Source organism: Camellia sinensis, chromosome 1, assembly GCF_055761805.1.
Source record: "Camellia sinensis isolate YWXY chromosome 1, ASM5576180v1, whole genome shotgun sequence".
Classification (NCBI taxonomy): domain Eukaryota; kingdom Viridiplantae; phylum Streptophyta; class Magnoliopsida; order Ericales; family Theaceae; genus Camellia; species Camellia sinensis.
In genome coordinates, this window is record NC_138961.1 from 67,356,641 (window position 1) to 67,378,051 (window position 21,411).

General features: G+C 34.6%; 1 protein-coding gene across 1 annotated transcript; it reads left to right on the top strand.

Moving 5' to 3' along the window:
* The first annotated feature begins 15,637 nt into the window (after positions 1–15,637).
* Positions 15,638–18,394, top strand: LOC114298690 (F-box protein At5g07610). The gene has a single exon (XM_082879044.1). It carries the CDS (start codon positions 17,031–17,033, stop codon positions 18,249–18,251), a length of 1,221 nt encoding a protein of 406 aa, XP_082735170.1. The 5' UTR covers positions 15,638–17,030; the 3' UTR covers positions 18,252–18,394.
* Positions 18,395–21,411: the final 3,017 nt, after the last annotated feature.

The following is a 21,411-nucleotide window of genomic DNA, read 5'->3' on the forward strand; positions in this document are numbered from 1 at the left end:
AGCCGTTCAAGCCCTCGATCAAGCCTTTCTTCTCCAAGTTTCTCCATTCGAAGACTTGAAGAAATTCATCCAACTTGCTAGTTCAACAACAAACTTTTACAGGCATTGAATTATGCCCATTTCGGAGATTGAATCAGAGGATCCACTCTTTTTTAATAGAGCAAACTACAAAGGATTGTACCCATTTATTATAATCAAATAAAATTAATTATTTGTGCATTTATTCCGTGTCTTAATTGCAGGATACAAAATTTGTGTTTACAAATTGGGAGCCATTAGTTGAGAAGTGCTAGGAACGCAGATCAAATGATTCCACATCATTTAAAGTAGTGATGTTCCTTCCAATGGTGCCAGTACCAGATTTTCTCCCTAAGTGACGCCAATTACGGTCACTGTTACTATGGTCATCATCTGTTACTCCACCAAAAGTCCCATCAACACTTCCTTGAACCATTTCCTCGGTCTTAAGATTAGAATTTTGCTTAGCGATTACATTTTTCTTCGCTTTAACCATCTCTTGATTTGGTGAACCTGAGCGTTTACTCCTTGGGATAAAATTTTCTTTGTTGGTGAAATAGCCTACATAAAGCTGGGACCACCACTCCAAATAAGCCTTCGTACTGGAACGAGATGGGAAATCAAAATGCGCTGGTAACCTCAATACAGAATGAGTACCATCATGAACACAAGAATCCCAATGCTAAACAATGTTCTGTAAACTACCATCCCAAAGATCAACCTTAAGTTTACCCTGGATGGCTTGAATAAAACCAAATTGCCTGCTAAACCTGTGAGGACTGTATGGCTCAATGACCATAGTGGACGAACTTCGCAAAGTCAAATAGCTTGAGCGGATACTGATGAAGTACTCCAAATCTAAGTTAGAAAGATGACCATCATTAACCAATTCCTTGGGATTGCCCTCGCTATATGCCAAACAATGCAAGGCCATATCTTTGCATGATTTGAATAAGTCATAGGCTTCTAACTCCTCAAAATGTTTGGCCATCCTTTCACCAGCATATCTCGTCATTCGGGGCTTTAGAGCAGAATCAATATTAAAGTGTGTGTTGAAATACTTTACTAACCAAGCATAAACATAATGGACAGGGAAAATGGTGTCGCACTTTCCAAGATCAAAAGAAGAAGTAATTCTATTAAGCCCTTTGTAGATGCTAGCAAGTACAAGAATGACAAAGCTGATTGAACAACCACGAGCCATCATACTAGCAACCTTAAACACCCCAGGTCTAATCAAGTCACCATCCCCACGTGGTAGAACAAATTTGCATAACCAACAGACAAGGAAAGCTAACAGAAAAGTCTCACCATTTGCTACACCAGCAATCCCTAAGTCACTAAAGAATTTGTCCCTTTGCACAGTTCGAGACTGAGTTGTGTTAATAATACCATAAGGGTTGCTAGTATCCTTAGGGCGTTAAGTCTTGTTCCTCGAAGCCCACTTGGTTGATTTATGGTACCTGACTTCCCCTTTGAACCAAAATTGTATCTAGCTAGTAATCCTCACCACATTCTTCTTCGACTCCTTATAAAGTCGATGGTAAACAAGGAATAAATGACCGCAACTGACAGGAAGAAGGAAATTCGTATCCCTCATATTGTCGGCCAATTCTTGGGCATTTTGCACCACTTCATCATATATTGCACCCCTAATAGGAAGACCACAAAGCTGATGCAAATCCCATAGCGAGATAGACATTTTGACTATGAAAGTGTGTAGGGTATTAGTAGACGGACACCAAAGCTCACAAAAGGCTCGCATAACACTATGCAGTCGGTCATACGAGAACAATGAGGCATAAATTGGATCAGAAATACCTGCCTTATGTAGTACCTCATGATGTTGCCCCAATACATCCTCCAGCCACTCCCAATATCCTTCACAAAAAGAAGGCTATACTATGGCCTTGAAAATAGTGCCCCATGCCACCTTCTAGGCGCAAACCATGCGCCTAAGGGTGGGAAATGAGCTAAGATCCTCAATTTTCTCGTGGTTAGATGACTTTAATAATAAAACCCTAGAGTGTGACAAGCCTTCAACCAATTGACATGAAGTCTCATGAGCCCATTGCGTCAAATGAAAAGAACCATCAAGCAGCTTGAACCTCAAGCCCCAAGCACCAAGGAAAGGAAGGCGAATTGGAAGAGTAGTCCCCTCCTCAATAGCGTCACTAGAGTCCTCGAGAATGGTTAAGTATCCCTTCTTGAAAGTCTTGAAGTACACCATCATTGAGTGACAAAGCCAAACAATTAAAAAAAAATGCATGTGTTGTGGAGAGACATATATGACATATGATCATGACATGAGTCAAAATAATCACCCATGGTCAAATGGGTGGTGGTGGAAGTGTCTACTTCATTAGTCCAATATCCAAGCTGCTAGTTTGATAGACACATTCCCCCACATAAGTCAAACTAATCACCTATGGTCAAATGGGTGGTGGTGGAATTGTCTACTTCATTAACCCAATATCCAAGCGGCTAGTTTGATAGACGCATTTCCCCACATAAGTCAAACTAGTCACCTATGGTCAAATGGGTGGTGGTGGAAGTGTCTACTTCATTAGCCCAATATCCAAGCAGCTAGTTCGATAGACGTATTCCCCTACATAAGTCAAACTAATCACTTATGGTTAAATGGATGGTGGTGGAAGTGCCTACTTCACTAGCCTAATATCCAAGCGGCTAGTTTGATAGGAGCATTCCCTCACATAAGTCAAATCAATCACCTATGGTCGAATGGGTGGTGGTGGAAGTGTTTACTTCACTAGCCCAATCTCCAAGCAGCTAGCTTGACAGGTTCATTCCTCCATATAAGTCAAACTAATCACCTAGGGTCAAATGGGTGGTGGCGGAAGTGTCTACTTTATTAGCCCAATATCCAAGTGGCTAGTTCGATAGGTGCATTCCCCAACATAAGTCAAACTAATCACCTATGGTCGAATGGGTGGTGGTGGAAATGTCTACTTTATTAGCCCAATATCCAAGCGGCTAGTTCGATAGGCGCATTCCCCCACATAAGTCAAATTAATCACCTATGATTGAATGGGTGGTGGTGGAAGTGTCTACTTCACTAGCCCAATATCCAGGCAGGTAGCTCAATAGGCGCATTCCCCCACATAAGTCAAACTAATCACCTATGGTCGAATTGGTGGTGGTGGAAGTGTCTACTTCACTAGCTCAATATTTAGGTGGCTAGCTCAATAGGTGCATTCCCCCACATAAGTCAAAATAACCAACTATGGTGAAAGGATAGTAGAGTATATTACTCAATTATTCTTACAAAATCATTATTTTTATAGGTAATAATAAATCACAATTTCCAAAGAAGGTTTACCTCATCAATCGAAAAATACGAAGTAACAATATGAGAAAGAAATTGCTATAAAAAAATTTATATATATATACATATGCTAACTTTCCAAGTCGTGGTCATGTTGTAAAAAGAAAAAAAAAACGGTGATTGACACGAGCACTGGTACAAGGTTCCAAATATCAAATATGTATGAAGGCCATCAAGTCATGGTGCATAAGTCGATGACATAGTGCAAAAAGTAAAGAAAAGTATTCAAGACATGTGAAATTTATGGTGACATCACACCAAGGTGACATCGTGCAAAAAAATAAATAAATAATAAATAAAAATTGTTTGTGTTGTTGAAGCATGCTCACATCAACAAGTTTTGGGCATAATGAATATTATATACATATATATATATATATATATAAGTCTCACCTTGTTGTAAAGTAGAAGGCAACAGTTCATAGTCTTTAGCTTATTAACGTGGCTGGAGGGTCAATGGACAAAACAACAACTCAGACTTAGCCAGGCATAAAGCAGCCCCTCATCAATCATTTATAGAGAGAAGTAATGCATATTGGGCGGCGGAAAGAAAAGCTAAAACCTAGTTGTGCTTCCTAAACATTACATTCCATATGAGGGAGAAGGCTAATCAGGCTATGCTTTAAATATATATATATATATATATATGTTGCATGGCAAACCTTTGCAATTAAATCCTTGCATCGTGAACATGACCAAACTACTTCAAACCTCACATTTGATGCTAGCAAGTACGCATCAAACTAGAATCTTGAAGTAGGGGCAATTTGTAGACACTTAAATTTTTATGTGTTTTGATCACCGTCTGATTAATCAAGACAAATAAATTTTCTTGATTAATCAAAATTAAGATGGTCAAAATTTTCAAATGGATGTGGGTCCTACTAAAATTATGCGTCTTAACACAATTTAAATTATGGGTCACACCAAAAGAAAAGTGAATCTATTTTGACAATTGGGTCAACCCAAATGTGTGGGGGCCATGAAAATATTTTATCAAAATTTAGTGGAATAATTCAAATTAAAATTTAAATTTAAATTTAAATGCAAATCGCGTCCATAAAATAAGGAATAAATTGCTATTTTCTTGGAAATTAGAATCAATTTTGGAGTTTTCCAAAATTGATCATTCTCTCCTAAGCCTATAAATAGAGGCTCTCACCATGAGGATGGGGACATTTTTTGGCACAAGGTCTTGCAAGCTCCTAAGCGATCTGAAGATTCCCAAATTCTCTTCTTAAAATTTTCTCTGAAGTTCCTCAAACTTGAAAGAAAGGATTATCAAGCACTCCAAACTTGTGCCATTCCTTTCAAGTTACAAATACAAATTTGGTCTCTCTTTTCAAAGAGATCATTTCAAAACTAGTTCGAGATCAAGCCGCTCAAGCCCTCGATCAAGCCTTTCTTCTCCAAGTTTCTCCATTCAAAGACTTGAAGAAATTCATCAACTTGTCTAGTTCAACAACAAACTTTTACAGCCATTGAATTATGCCCATTTCAGAGATCGAATTAGAGGATCCACTCTTTTGTAATAGAACAAACCACAGAGGATTGTATGTACCCATTTATTATAATCAAATAAAATTAATTATTTGTGCATTTATTCCATGTCTTAATTGCAGGATACGAAATTTGTGTTTACACCCGTGATAGCCATAAAGGTTTGAATTTAGTGTTTGACCCGTCAAGATCACCTCACTACAAAGTCGTCTGCATTTGGCATTTTGATCACGTTGATTCAGTTTTGTCAATTGATTCTGATCGAAACAAGCTCTGTTATCAGATTGAGATTTACTCATCCGAGACCGGGTCTTGGAGGGCATGTGTTGAACCTTTCATAGCTAATCAAAATTCTGAATTTCTTGGCGGGGTCTACTAGAATGGCGCGATTAACTGGTTCAGTACATCAGGGGACTCATTGTATTTCAACGTGCATTAGAACTATTCCAATGCCTCCAATTCCTTATGAGGATTGGAAAAGGAGGCCATTTAGGTATTATGGGGAGTCGAACGAACATTTGCATCATGTTATAATATACGATCCGAGGATTCAATTTGATGTTTACGAGATGGAGAGAGATTACTCTAGGTGGTTTGTGAAATACTGTGTCAATCTTGATTCAGTTGGAGCCAATAATGGATCTAGGGGGGCTAAGGGGGCGGCCAAACCCCCCAAAATTTGAAAAATATCATATATTATATTAAAAGTTTTAAGATAACTTAAAATTATAAGAGTTCTCATCCCAAAATTTTTTGTAGATAATTTCAAAGTTATATAGAGTAGCCGCCCAATTTTTTAAACTATAGAATAGCCCCCCAAAGACATAATCCTGGATCCGTCCCTGGTTGGAGCTGCGTTTTCCTAGATGATGCAAAGGCTTTCGTGGGACCCAATGTATTACTTGTTTTCTATACTTTCACTTGTCCGAGAAAAGAAAGACGATGAGGACTCATTTATGGTGTTGCATGTACTGGGTAAGATTTTATGGTACAATCTTGGAGATAAGAGTTATGAGAAGATATGTGATGTTGGTGATGAGCCTTGTGATGGTAAAGGCGTGACTGAGTATTCTTTGATGTATTTCTGGTTTCATTCCTTCCAATACATTGAGTTTTCACTAGTATCTAAATGTGGTTTTTTACTTTAAATCAATGAATTAATTCACTTCTTGAATTCTCATTTTGTAGTTTCAGGTATTAAAAATTGATTGTGTTTGTTGCTGTAATGTGATAGTATACACCGTTTGGTATTTAATGTGACAATCATGGCAGTTTTGATCTAAACATATTCAGATAATATCTTGTAAAAAAAAACATTTTGTGACCATTCACACTAATTCAAAAATTCACTTTATACATCTACAAAATGAGTAGTCTGGAAAGAACATAATCTAACAAGATGAACAATTCTGGCTCATGTTTACAAAACCTAGCATTGTTTAACAGAAATGATCTGAAAGTTTGAGCTGAGTCTTTTTTTTTAAACTATTCCATGGGTGTCATTTTTGTTGTTTTCATTATTTTGTTTCTTACATCTTTGATTTTTTTTTTTTTTTTTTGGTTTTTGTTTTTGTTTTTATTTTCTTAAACTCCATAACAGCCTCTTGTAAAATTTGTTGTTCCCATTACTGGTAAGAGCCATCTTATGATTGTGAGAAGATGCCCTTATCATCAAGTAGTTCAGATGTTTTTTTTTTTGTTTTTTGTTTTTGTTTTTTTTTTTGTTTACAAATTACGATAAATAGATTACGCAAGTTAAAGCCTAGTTCTAATATAACTCTAATTATGATTCTTCTTGTTTCTATGACAAAGATTATATAGCGTGGGACCTTTTTGGTATCAGAACCATAACTGTTTTAGATTTCATTTGAATTTCTTCTATAGTCTTTAATTAACCTGTGTGACACCCAAGTCGCAGAAGGTAGTAAACGGTCTTTAGATAGAAGGCCGTCAATGAGCATTAGAACTTAGGCTGAACCACCTGTTAACCATCACAGTTAATTATTGCTATGGCTAAATATTCAAGTCATTCTCTAATTTAAGGTAGTTAGTGAAAGTTCTTCTAAGATTGAACTAAGTCATTTAAAATTACAATAAATAGATTTTGCAAGTTATTGCAAGGTTGTAATGCCCCAAATTCTGAAATTATAAACTATCCAATACAGAAAAAATGTACATATAATATTCAACTCAAATTCACAACAAATCTCAAAGTTTCTCTTTCTTATTGAACTATAATTTCAAGGTTACAAAATACATATTCAAGCATTCACAATTCAAGAAGATAGAGAAAGTTTAACAGATGCCCCATGATGTACAATATTAAATACATAGTCTTCAATGAACAAAAGGGGGCCCATGATCTCCAAACTAAGTAAAAGTTCAACAATTACATTACAAATTCAAAATATCATTACCTTTCTAAACAAGAGAGTTGGGCAGCTTCTTCTTCATTGGGCTGGTTGCGATTCACTAAGTCCTGAAATTTGTTAGATAGGAATGAACAATTACCCAGTAAAGAATTTATTTAACCATGTATATAAACATTTTATTTAAATTATGCATAACTATATTCCTTAACTTGTGGACATTAATTTCTCAACCTCATAACCCAATACACATCATTCCACTGAACTCCACATTTCTCCGTCCTCACACAAATGGACAGTGGGCACCTCAAATCTTCCACGTTTATCGTCTTCACATGATTGGGCATGTGGATATCTCAAACATTCTCACATTTATCGTCCTCACATGATCAGGCAAGTGGGCATCTCAATTTTCCCGCGCAGGTAAACCATATCATATAACAAGCAACAATTCAAAAATCAAATTTCATCTCAACACAAGGGATCTCAACAGTAACCAGTTTACCCATTAATTCCTCTCACATTACTCATTCAGACCTAGGAACAACAATTTTAGATTTCAAAAGAAATTTAGAGCTTTTCTTTCCATTCTTTAATTTTCCAAGATTATTGATGGACACATTATTTTTAACTAAGAAATAACCAAATCTCCCACAAAACTTAGAACAAAACTTGCTATCACCATTACTTTATATATATATATATATATATATCACACATTCCAAATCACACTGTAACGCCCCACTTTTCTTCTCATGGATAATATTACCAAAACCATTATTATAATACAATTTCAAAGATAACGAACGAAAGTTCTATACACTAATAAAAAAATAAAAATAAAAGAAGATTCTCTCATTTGAATACATAATGGATGCACCATATGATATAATTAAATAAATTGCTCATAGGCTTGTATTATTACATGAAAGGGAAAAGGTTCAAACCTTTTTGCAACAATGGCGTTCCGCCAACAAATAAAAAGCCCCGTGGCCACTAGATAAAGAAGATCCTTGATCTTGAACCACTTCTTGACATTCACCTGAAATGGATTAGCAACGTGAGATGAACATAAAGTTCAGTAGGGATCCCAACATGATTCTAAACAATAACTTATAAATAGCTATGATTATGAATGCTTCAACTCCTACTATATAAGTATAATGTGACGATTTGTAACCAAAGTAAATTTGCATAAGTACTTTTCTTCAAAATCATTCAATTCTTTCAACAATACAGACGATTCACATTTCTGCACTGCGGTACAGTTTTGAGGATAAGAGTTTGAAGAAGCTGTGTGATTTTGATGCTTCAGCTCTAGGTCGACGACCTGTGAGTTTGGGTGGAAGGTCCATTTGTTTTCCATTTATTGAGTCTCAGACAAAAAGATGGATTGTAAATTACAATTTTTATTTCTTCAAATAATAATAACATTGTAATGATAAATTACAGTTTATAATTAAATAAAATTTAATTATTTCTATTGGTGGTATTCAAATAGGCCATGTGACATAGCTTGATATTTTTACGACTCTAGATTAATGTTTAGTCTATAGAATTATAATCTTTGCTCTTTCGATATGGACATATATATCATTTATTGGTGAGAAAAAAATTATTTGTATTGACCAATTCTTGACATGTATCGGTTCATATTCAATTATTCTCCATGGATACAATTAGTTCACAATCGATAGGTAGGGATGTAATAAGGGCTCACCCTGGCCCATTCGGGCTTTGCGGGCTCCCTTTTTTAGCGGGCCAGGTCGAGCCTTCCCATGGGCTAAAATGTAACGCCCTCAGAATTAACCCATTTTATATATCATTGACATGCATTATTTAAAGAAAACACTTTAATAATTCATTATAATATCCATCAGAGTCTTACTAAACAAAAGCATTACATGTAACATCAAAGTAAATGCCCTACCGGCTTACATCTTTCCAAGCCAACACTTGGACACAAAAGTATGAGTTCTAACTCAAATATAAATAAAGCCCTAGGCTTGAGTGTTTACATGTACTAATCAATGAAAAACAAATAACTAAAAATAGTCTTCAAAATCCAAGTCCTTCCAAGCTAAGTCCTTGGAGGTAGCTTATCCCCTGAACCTGTAAATGATGTTCCCATAAAGGGTGAGCCACAGCCCAGTAGAAATATACTAAACCAAATATAAGCAATGAATAAAGCAATAGCATTCAATAGATGGTTAACCAAGATAATCAATTACTTCATTTTACAGTCTCATGACACTATTGTCTAAGACACGTTTTACTTTGCAACTTTATCAATATGGCTCAGAACCTGGCCAAACTTACAACAGTGAATTATATATATCATATTCACATTCTTCCAATGTCGACAAACAAATGAGACTCAAGCTCAAATAAAAACACTTCATACTTCCAGATTGATACACATTTTAGTGCTGTATCAATAAAAACACTTCTATATAAATAAGCACACATAAAAGTGATGCTAATGGAGTCCATCCCCTATCTCCTCCCAAACAAAATCCGGTTTAGAGGTCCATCCCCTATCTTCCCCTAAGCCGTGGAGTACATCCCCAACATATCAAAATACCAAAACTTAGAACAAAACTTATAGAATAGAGTAGGAAATCCCTACCTCGAAGAAAACAACCCAAATGGTGAAGACAGAGACGAGTGCCCAAATACCAATGTGCTCCAAATCGCCAAATGTTCAGATTAAATGAAAGCCCTCGACTCCCTCTATCTTTTTAATAAAGCAACTAGGGTAGAAACACACTCTAAATAGATCAAACCTAAGAAAGAAGGTGAGTAGGGAGAGAGAGAAGTCGGACCTAGGGTTTGGAATAAAAAAGAAGATGAAAAAGACTGATCAAAACCCGCTGCTGCGTATATAAACTAGACAGGCTCGCTCGAGCGAAGACTTGGTCGCTCGAGCGACCAGACACAGAGAAGCTACGCTCGAGCCAAGGAAGCCTTGCTCGAGCCGACAACCCAAAAGCTCGCTCGAGCGAAAGAAAACTCGATCGAGCGAAGAACTAAAACCCTCAGGTCTGTAACCAGACACACGCTCGAGCGAAGGAACTATCGCTCGAGCGAAGAAAATCTCGCTCGAGCCAAAAACCTCTGCTCACAGGTCTTACTACAAAACGCAATCCTCACTCGATCGAAGAAACCCTGGCTCGAGCGAAGGACCAAAACAAAGAGCTCGCTCGAGCGAAGAACTGCTCGCTCGAGCGAAAAGTCAAAATACTGGGCAGCAACCCTTTGCTCCCAAGCTCAACCAACCAGCTACAAACCTGCCCATTGCATCCCCCAACTCAGAAATAGGAAATTAAAGGACGGTAACAATCATAATACAATGGCAGGAGCTACGGAACCTAAGTCCGGATACAATAATCATATGGGACAAGACCGGGGTCACTATATAAAAAGTGGGGCCCAGGCTCAAGTCCACTCATAATAAGGTCGGGCCAGGTCTTAGGCCGGCGGTTCTTTTTTTTTTTTTTTTTTGAAAAATAAACGATAAATGCATTATCTATGTAGATTATTTATTCGAAATAAAAAAAATAAAAGAAAATTTGTACTAGAGTATGTTAGTCAAGATTAATGAGATGTTTTGTTTGATTATGTTTCATGGTGGTATTTAAATTTAATTATGTATGACTTATTTTTTTTAATTATGAACTTATAATTAAAAAAGTATGCAATTATGTAATTTTTATATATGAAAATGAAACTTTCAATATTACAATATTAAATTAATTATATAATATTTATTGAATGAATAATTTTTATTTCAAAATGAAATAAAATAGACTACAAATTTAAATTATTAAATAAAATAGGTGTAAATAAGTCAAGTATATCCCAATTAGGTTGGCACCTACTAGCCTACCAATCATTTGCATTATACTCCACCTCAATCTAATACCCAAAAAAAAAAAAAAAAAAAAAAACGAAATTAAATAAAATAGTAAAAAACAATTTGTTGATCAATCATCAGAGGAGACAGACATTTCAATTGGGTTGCCCAAGGATATGTCATCCAAATCATTTTGAATTTGCTCATTTTCACTATAATTTTGTCTTCTTGTAAGCACATGCATATAATCTCTAGATATCATCAATGCCTCAACCATTTGGGGTGAAAGCTTACTCCGGTAATCGCTCAGCACCCGTCCACCTGCACTAAAAGCTATTTCCGACAGAACTGTAGAAATAAGAACGGCTAGTATATCACAAGCCATCTGTGAAAGCACAGGCCACATAGTTTCATTTTGTTTCCACCATTCCCAAATATCAAAATCATCAGAATCATCCACTGATAGGCTTTCCAAATAACGTTGTAGTTCAAAACTACTTACACTTATATGTTGAGATATTCTTCTACTTTTTATTGCTGAAAAAACACTTAATCTCCTGCCTTGAGATGAGACTACTAGTGTAGTGTGTGTAGGTGTATTTCCAGATGCAGCTACCCAGTATTCTTCAAATAATCTGTTGTATGTTTGCATAATAGGGGCAAACTGTGTTTGATCAACGAAAATACATTAAAAAAATTCTTGTTAACCAATTTCTTTACACCTAGGATAAATTATTATGGCTAAACCTAAAAGATGAGGCAAATGATCAAAATATTTATCAAATTTTCCTTTCATTGAAGTAATAATGGCTACATAATATTCATAACCCATATATTTCATGAGAATTTTAATTATTTTTGATAGCATATGTAAAGCAAATGGTGAAGTAGGAATATATATATATATATATATATATAAGAAAATAATTTTGTTGAAGTATCAAAAACTTTTAAAAATCTTTATACAAGGCTACTTGGCGCCAATTAAGTTCTGTGGGAGTCAATACACTTCCTATTGATGTTGTTGCAAAAAATAAATCTATTGCTCTTTTTTGTGTACAAGCTATTTTTAACGTATTATACGTTGAATTTCACCTACTATCTACACCTAAAATTAATTTTTAGATGACATGTTTTCTCGTTGACAAATTTTTCTATATTCCGAAATTTGATTAGCAAAAGACATAATAGTAACAACTGCATTGTTTATTACAAGTACGGAAGTCTCGTATACATGCATAGCTTCTTTAACAATCAAATTTAAAATATGGGCATGTAAATCAAAGTATAAAATGCAGCGGATGAAAAATTTCATAGTCATACCTTTTAGTAGAGCCTGAAGCGTAGAATCTCATGGGTAAATCACGTGCTTCCAGGATGTGAACAACCAACCCAGCAGTGGAGTGATACTACAAAATGAGTATCACCCACACAAGTCACAGTACAAAAGCTGGATCGTTCTCATATGGGAGAGAGTTAGAGAGTGTGTCTGGAAAACAAGTTATGGGTAAAAACCACATAACGTATCTGATATACGTATATTATATCCATCATATCAGATGCACATAATCAAATATATAACAACCAATATCTATCTATCCATCTATCCATATCTATTGATATGATAGATATAGATATCCTGAATGGTTATCCAAATAAGTTTTGAATTCAAATTCAAACTTACATGGATAAGGTTCAAAAGGTTCAGGTTCAAAAGGTTCAAAGGATCATGCCACATGGACGCCCAATTTCTAACAGGGCACAACAACGAACATAAAATAAATCACCATCAACAAGTAATTGTAAAGTTGATTTTAAATGGGATACAGTTGGATTATAATATGTTGCATTATCTAAACTAATTATAAATATTTTATTTTGTAAAGCCCACTCATATAATACATTTCTTATTTCTACACCAAGCGAATGTTCAGTGTATGAAAGTTCAACTAATTTAAATGAAATAATTCTTTTATTTAATTTCCAATCATTATCAATGAAATGTGCAGTGATACATTGATATTCAAAACCACTATTTGACTACAGATCATATGTTAAACAAACTTTTCCACTTTTAAAGATGTCAAATAATTTACTTTTAACATCTTCATATTTCTTTAAAATCAAGTTTCTAGTAGTATTTATTAAAAAAATTTGATATTGTGGTGCAAAACTTTCGTAAATTATTTCGGTAAAATCGGGACATTCACTACTAGTAAAAGGTTGTTCTTTTCTAATAATATAATCAACTATAGAATTTTGTGCACATATAGGATCATATGAAAATGTTTGCAAATTACCAGTTAATGAAACCCCTAATTGCATTTGACTTCGAATATCAGGTTGTTAACTTTGTAAATGTATGTTAGCATGCATTTTTAGATGAATAGTATCCCCTATAGATGCAGCACTAAGTAAATGTGCACAATATTTACATTTTGCTTTAAATGTAATTGTACCATTAGGATTATTTATAGATATTTTTTCAAAATGTTCCCAAACAATACAAGTTCTACTCCTAGATGATGATCCATCTGTTGGAAGAGTGATATCAGAAGGAGAATCAACAGATTCATATTGTGTAGTGTATGTATCAACATCGACATAAACATTAGGAATATTATGATCCATAGTAATATAAGTAAATAATATATAAGAATTAACAATTAATTTAAATAATGTGTGAATACAATGAGTAAAAAATAATAATTAATATGTGCACAAATAATTAATGAAAAAAATGAGTAGCTAATAAATTTAATTAAATAAATTAATGTTACCGACTGGCGAATGCAATATAGGAATTAGCTTCTTCTGATAAAAGTTTCTTGTTGCACAATTGCAATTGTCACTTAAGGATGACACGTCAAAATTAATTGAGAGTTGAGAGAGATTGAGAATTTAAGAGAGAGAGAGAGGGAGAGAGAGAGAATATTATTTGTAAGATTTATTTTGGAAAAATGAAGGATATTTATAGTAGTTTGAAAGAGTAAAGTAAATTTATAAATATATATACATTACCATTTGAATTTTTTTATGACCATCTCTACTAATGTATAACCGTTTGAATTTTTAATTTTTTTTCTTTTTTATTCAATGAATGAAGAGTGAGTTGAGTGATTGAGATGCAAAAAAGTAGGCTAGTAGGGGGCGCGGCAGGCTGCAAACAGCAAACCGTTTGAATTTTATTTATTTTTTTCATTCAATCACGATTTCAAATTTGCAAGCAAAGTGAAAAGGGGGTTAGGTGATGATGTGATGATGCAGGGGTAGGTTGGGCGGGGCAGAGAGAGGGTCTAGAATTATTATATATATTTTAAAAGGAAATGACTTTTACTGTTACGTTATGTTATGTTATTTTGTTTTTGTTTTTTTATTTTTATTTTTGCAAGATCAATCTTTTATTTATTTTATTTGTTCATATTTTTTATTTATTTTTATTTATTTTATTATTTAACCATTCTAAGTTGTTTTTTATTTTTATTTTTTGAAATTTGACCATTGGTAGAGAGAGAGCTGGGTGGGGTGGACCGGGCAGGGCTTTAAATGGAATGCCCAGGCCCAGACCCAAGGTGCTGGACTGGACTTGGGCCCGGGCCTAATTGGACCAAAACAGGTCGAGCACAACTCGAGCCTCACGCGGGTTTCGGACCGCCCATGAGCCATTTTTACACCCCTATCGATGGAATTCGTTTAATTGAAATTATACTTTTTTTTTTTTTTTGGATTATTGATTTAAAAATCAAAAATGTTAAAGATCTAAAATTTTTTTTTAAAATTTCTATCAAATTTCTTACATGGATATGGAAATAACATGGTGTGGATCCCACGTCCATGTGAGACATTTGATATAAATTTTGGTAGAATTTTTAGATATCTAACATTACACTTTAAAATTTTTTTACAATAATATCACTCAGAGGTGATTTGAGAAGTAGTTAAAAGTTAATTTTTTAAAATTTTTTATTTCAATAGGGATATAATTCAAAATAAATTAAAAATTAAATTTTCACTATTTTTTAGCTGGTTCCGAAATGACCCCTCAATATTCCCGATGCCAATTCATTTGCCGAAACTTTAGCCATAAATCATTCTGCTTTAATGTTCCTTTATATTTTCCGTTATACCCTCCTTTTCGTGCTCGCCAAACAGAGAATGTGGAAATTTCCTGGGGAAGGTTGGGAAAAGTGTACCCTCATGTAGAATTGAATTGACTTGTGTGGAGCAAACACCAGTGGCCTTGTCAGAGGCAAATTTCAACAAGCAACCCATCATTGTCAATGTCTCAAATATTCAACAATGTACGCGCAATGTTTGAAACAGAGGCGTCCGAATCCTCTAGGGTGATTTCGTGAAGTGATCCTCTAGAGTGATAATTTATAATGTGACACGTGTCCAATTAATGAAATCAATGGTTGAGATGTTTCCTCTTCAAAACGATGTCATTTTGATTTTGATTTTTTTTTTTTTTTTTTTTTTTTTTTTTTTTTTTTTGCAGATCGGGAAGGAGGAAGGAATGGGTTAGAGAGAGAATCTACTCCTCTCTAGAACCAGACCCAGATCTCACAATTTCCAGCAGATGAATTACACAATTTCGAAACTGAAGAACCAGACCCAGATCTCACTTTGGGCTTCAAACCCTGTTGTTGGTCATTTGGGTCTTCATCAGACAGTGAAGTGTGATAGCTTTAATAGAGGGAATTCATTTGGGTCTTCATGAGTTCGAATTTTTATTTAAATTTTAAGTTTCGAAATTGATCTTCGTTTTTTTGCTATGTTGGGTTCATGTGGTTTCTTTGCAAATCCATCCTATTTTTCAATTTGTTTTTTATTTTTTATTTTTTGGGTGAATAATGAGTTTGAATTTTTATTTCAATTTTTGAAGCAAACTCTGCAAAAAAAATTGCAGAGAAAAGATGGAGGAGATTAGTTTAATGGGTTTGATCATTTTTCACTGTTTTAGCTTTTCCCGAGATTCGTAGTTACTCTCTCTCTCTATATATATATGCATATATACATACAGTCCTTCGATACATGAAGCTTTAACTTGATTCTCTTCTTGTTCAGAGCTTCTCTCAAATTCTTTTTCTTTTTCTGTTTCTGTTTGACCTTGGTAAGATGAGTCCTCCAATGGCTGATCACAAGCCTAAATCGGACATCTCCTTCGCCGGAACGTTCGCCAGTAGCGCATTTGCTGCTTGCTTCGCTGAGGTATATATCAAATTTCCAGATCGTTTCTATTGATTTTCATTTTGATTATGTATATATATATATATATATATGCATTTTGATTATGTTACTCTGAAGCTTAATTTCCACTTCGGTTTCATGATTTCTGCTTTTGAGATCTGGGTCTGGTTCTAGAGAGAAGGAGGAGATTCTCTCTCTAACCCATTCCTTCCTCCTTCCCGATCTGCAAAAAAAAAAAAAAAAAATCAAAACCAAAACGACGTCGTTTTGGAGAGGGAACATCTCAACCATTGATTTCATTAATTGGACACGTGTCGCATCATAAATTATCACTCTAGAGGATCACTTCAGGGAATCACCCTAGAGGATCCGGACGCGAAACAGAGAGCACTCATCAAAACATCACAAAACCAAGTTCTATATATTTTTTTTTTTTATAATTCAGTTTACGTATATTTTGATTAATTTTTAAGAGATTAATCTTACCGTGTACTAGAGGGGATCTATTTAAAGTCAGAACAAAACTTTGTATAAATTGACCCAACACAAAAATTGATAGCACTTGAAAAATTTTGAACCTAACATTTATAAAGAAACAAACTCGTAAGTTCCAAGCCCCCACCACTAAACCGACCGTTCGAGGTTCAAAACCAAGTTCTATATACAATAGCTTAATCTGATTGATCAAAAATAATTCAAGCCACATACTGAGAGTTGAAGCAAGATCGAAACATACTCTCCCAAGTCCCTCATGCCTGTGCACTCATCCCCTATAGATAAAGTTGCCGCCAACGATGACATCTTAACCCAAATTCTCATAAAGTTACCAGTAAAATCACTCATGCGATTCAAGTCCGTATCCAAACACTGGCTCTCTCTCATCGTCAATCCCCATTTCGCACGTCGCCGGAATCCCAACTCCAGCTTTGTCTCCGGCCTATTCTTGTACTCGTCCAAGAGACGTCGTAACCCAGAACTCAATTTCATCCCTCTTCAAAACAATGAAAATCCAAGCGACGACGGTGATGATGTTTACTTAGCACCTCTCACGACGATTCCAAGTCTATCAGGTAAAGAAATTTTTAGCTCATGCCATGGATTGTTATGTTGTTCTAGCTATTCCAACCTTGAAGGCGACTATCAATTGCGCTATCATATCCTCAATCCCACCACCAAGCAATTCATGTCTCTTCCTCAACCCCGTGATGGCCATAAGGGTTTCAATTTAGTGTTTGACCCGTCAAGATCACCTCACTACAGAGTTGTCGGCGTTTGGCGTGTTGATTGTGATGATTTAGTTTTGTCGATTGACTCTGATCAGAACAAGCTTTATTATCAAATTGAGATTTACTCATCTGAGACCGGTTCTTGGAGGGCTTGTGCCGAACCTTTCACCGCTAATCGAAATTCCCAATTTCATAGCGGGGTCTATTGGAACGGTGCGATTAACTGGTTCAACACATTTGGGGACTCATTGTATTTCAACATGGAGGATGAGCGTGTTAGAACTATTCCAATGCCTCCGATTCCTCATGGGGATTGGAAAGGGAGGCCATTTGGGTATTACGGGGAGTCGAACGATCATTTGCATTTTGTTGAGATATACAATCCAGGGATTCAATTCGATGTTTATGAGATAGAAAGAGATTACTCTGGCTGTTTTGTGAAGTACCATGTCGATCTTGGTTCAGTTGGAGCTGCGTTTCCCCAGATGATGCAGAGGCTCTCGTGGAACCCAATGTATTACTCGTTCGCTATACTTTCGCTTGTACGAGAGAAAAAAGATGATGACTCGTTTATGGTGCTGCACATACCGGGTAAGATTTTACGGTACAATCTTGGTGATAAGAGTTTCGAGAAGATATGTGATGTTTGTGCAGAGCATTGCGATGGTAATGGCATGATTGAGGATTCTTTTATGTATTTCTGGTTTCACTCCTTCCAATACATTGAGTCTGTCTCTTGTATATGAATGTGGTTTTTTGCTTTAAATCAGTGAATTAATTCAGTTCTTGAATTCTCCTTTTGTTGTTTCAGGTATTGAAAATTGATTGTGTTTGTTGCTGTAATATGATAATATATATATACATAAATGATACAACCTTTGGTATTTAATGTGGTGATTATGTCAGTTATTTGAAGCCACTTATACTTTTGAAGGGAATTTAAAAATTTTGATCTGCACAGTTGCATGTTTCAAGAATATTTTGTAAAAAATTCAAAAAATTATAACCATAGAGACTGTTAATTTGAAAATCAAGGTTGGTGTCCAAATCTTAAGAGTACAAAAAAAAATCTTAGAACCGGAAATCAGACTAATTTGAATGGTTCTACCATTTTCGAAAGCAAAACCAAATTAATATAAAAATCAGACCAAACCAAACTAATATAAAAACAATACCAAACTGAAAATTTAGATTATAAATTGGATCGATTTACTGGTTCTACCCATTTTTGTGAACACCTCTAATATCTCCAAGCTCTAATTTCTATCTTTCTTCCTTTTTCTATAAATTCCAATTAGTTCCTTTGAATTCTATCCGTTCCTCTCTTTTTCATATACAATTTCCAAATGGATTGTGAGTTACAAACACAGTTTTTGTTGGACTGTGCAACTCTAGTTTTCTTAGAATTTATAGTTATATTTTGAGTTGCAATTTATTTGCCTCACAGTGTGCTTTTTAGACTCGTACATACACCACAGGTTCGACTTTGATAATCTGATTCATTTATTTTTTAAGTTACAAATTCTATTTGGTTGATCTGATTTATTTATTTTTTAAGTCACTGAGTGCAATACTCATTTATATATTTATAAATAAAAAATAATTAGTTTGCCACCTTAAAGAGTGTCTGCAAACAATGTCGATGCCTGCACTTCCATCAGGCTGGGATCGGAGGTGCTTTAACTATTTCGGGGAGTCAGGACCATTTGCATCTTATCGAGATGTATCATCCTCCAAGCACGCAGTTCAACGTCTATGAATCGGAGAGAGACCGTTCCAAGTGGTTTGTGAAGTATCGAATCGACCTTGGTTCGGTTGTTGATGAATTTCCAGAGATGATTCCGAACAGAATAATTCCAAAGCACTTGAATTTCTACATCTTTGTTATACTTTCTTTTGTACGGGGAGAAACAACAGATGGGGAGTCGTCATTCGTTGTAATTGTAAGGCGATGCGGTACAGTTTTGAGGATAAGAGTTTGAAGCAGCTGTGTGATTTTGCCGCTTCAGCTCCAGGTTGACCTGTGAGTTTTGGTGGATGGTCCATTTGTTTTCCATTTATTGAGTCTATTTTGTTGTGTTTGATATTGTTGAGACAAAACATGGATTGTAAATTACAATTTGTACTTGTTCAAATAATAATAATAATAATAATAATAATAATAAATATAGTTTATAATTTAATTATTTCTATTGATGGTATTCAAATTGGCCATGCGTCTTGTGGTCTGCACAATTTGATATTTTTAGAACTTTGGATAAATATTTACTCTATGGAATCACTATGCTTAGTTTCTCTTTTCAAAAACCAATCTTCAGAAAATTCTACTTTCTTATTTTGCGTATTTTTTTTTTGTTTATATGGATTTTTTAAAATATTTTAAGCAATTTTGAAAATTTTTAGACATATATATATTTTAAGCAATTTTACAAACACAGTGTTCCAACCATACTCTTTATTTTAGCTAGTCATTCAAACTAATTTAACCAATTTTCAAAACAAAAAATGCTACATATATATATATATATATTACTCTTTTTCATAGAATACCACATATGCACCTACTTTCTAATATGGTTGCCAATGTGACATTTGCGATAATATTTTAAAAAATAATATTTTTTAATATTAGTTTTAAAAATATTATAAAAAATAATTTTAAGTAATATTTAATTTTTTTATTATAAAATTTATAGTATGTGAATACATTTCAACATATGAATTTGGTGGAACCATCTTGAAAGGAATGGAGGGGAAGAATAAAAGAAAACAATAAAGAATTTTTTTAAAAAAATAACAATACAAAGGAAGTTCTTCAATAATTATAGTTTATAAAATTAAGAACCGAAAGAACACAAATTAACTAATTAAAAACCTTACAAAGGTCAATGAATAAATAAGAAAAAAAAATCATAAATAGCAAAGTTAGGAATAAAATTCAAAATAAATAAACTATTTCTAACACTAATTGTTACAAATCTCCATGTAGATGCCACAAATGCTCAACTAGGTCTGCTTGGAGTTTAGAATGAGTTTGTCTATCTCTGATGCGATGATGATTTTGAATGAAGTCATAAAGTTTGGGTGTACGCTCGTGTGACACTGCTGGAGGGAGAGTTTCATCGATTGCATCATAATTACAGTCTATATTTTGTTCATTTCGCTCATCCTCAACAATCATGTTATGCAATATTATACATGCCTTCATAATAACTTTAAGGGTTTCAACTTTCCAAAAACGTGCAGGTCCTCGCACAATTGAGAAACGTTCTTGGAGCACTCCAAATGCTCGTTCGACATCCTTCCTTGCTGACTCTTGAGCCTTAGCAAAATGTGTTTGCTTATTGCCTCGTGGAGATGGAATTGTTTTAACGAATGTTGACCATTGAGGATATATACTGTTATCCCAGTTAGGCAACCCAAGAGGGGGGGTGAATTGGGTTATTAAAAATTTCACAATATTAAATATAACACAATATTCAGAATTTGAATAAATAAAAACAAACAGAATAATAATTATCAATATAAAAGTAGAAGAGATAGAGAGAGAAAATCAAACACTGCGATTTATAGTGGTTCGGCACGCCAGGCCTACGTCCACTCCCCAAGGAACCTCCTTGAGAATTTCTTTACTATCAATTGAATAAATACACCACCAAGCTTGTGGATTTGGCACAGGACTTACTCTTATCTATTGAGCCTCACTCAACAATAAATGCCTTACCCTTACAAAATCTCTCACAAAAATAAGGAATAAGAATAAGTGGTAATTGAACCCACTTTTACAATAATTCTCTCACAAAGAGTAGATATGAAAGTGTAAGAACAAAAACTAGACTTAGATCTGAAAGTGAAAGAGCAGAATACTCAGAATTTTGGAGCTCACAGAAATATTTTCTCTTCAAG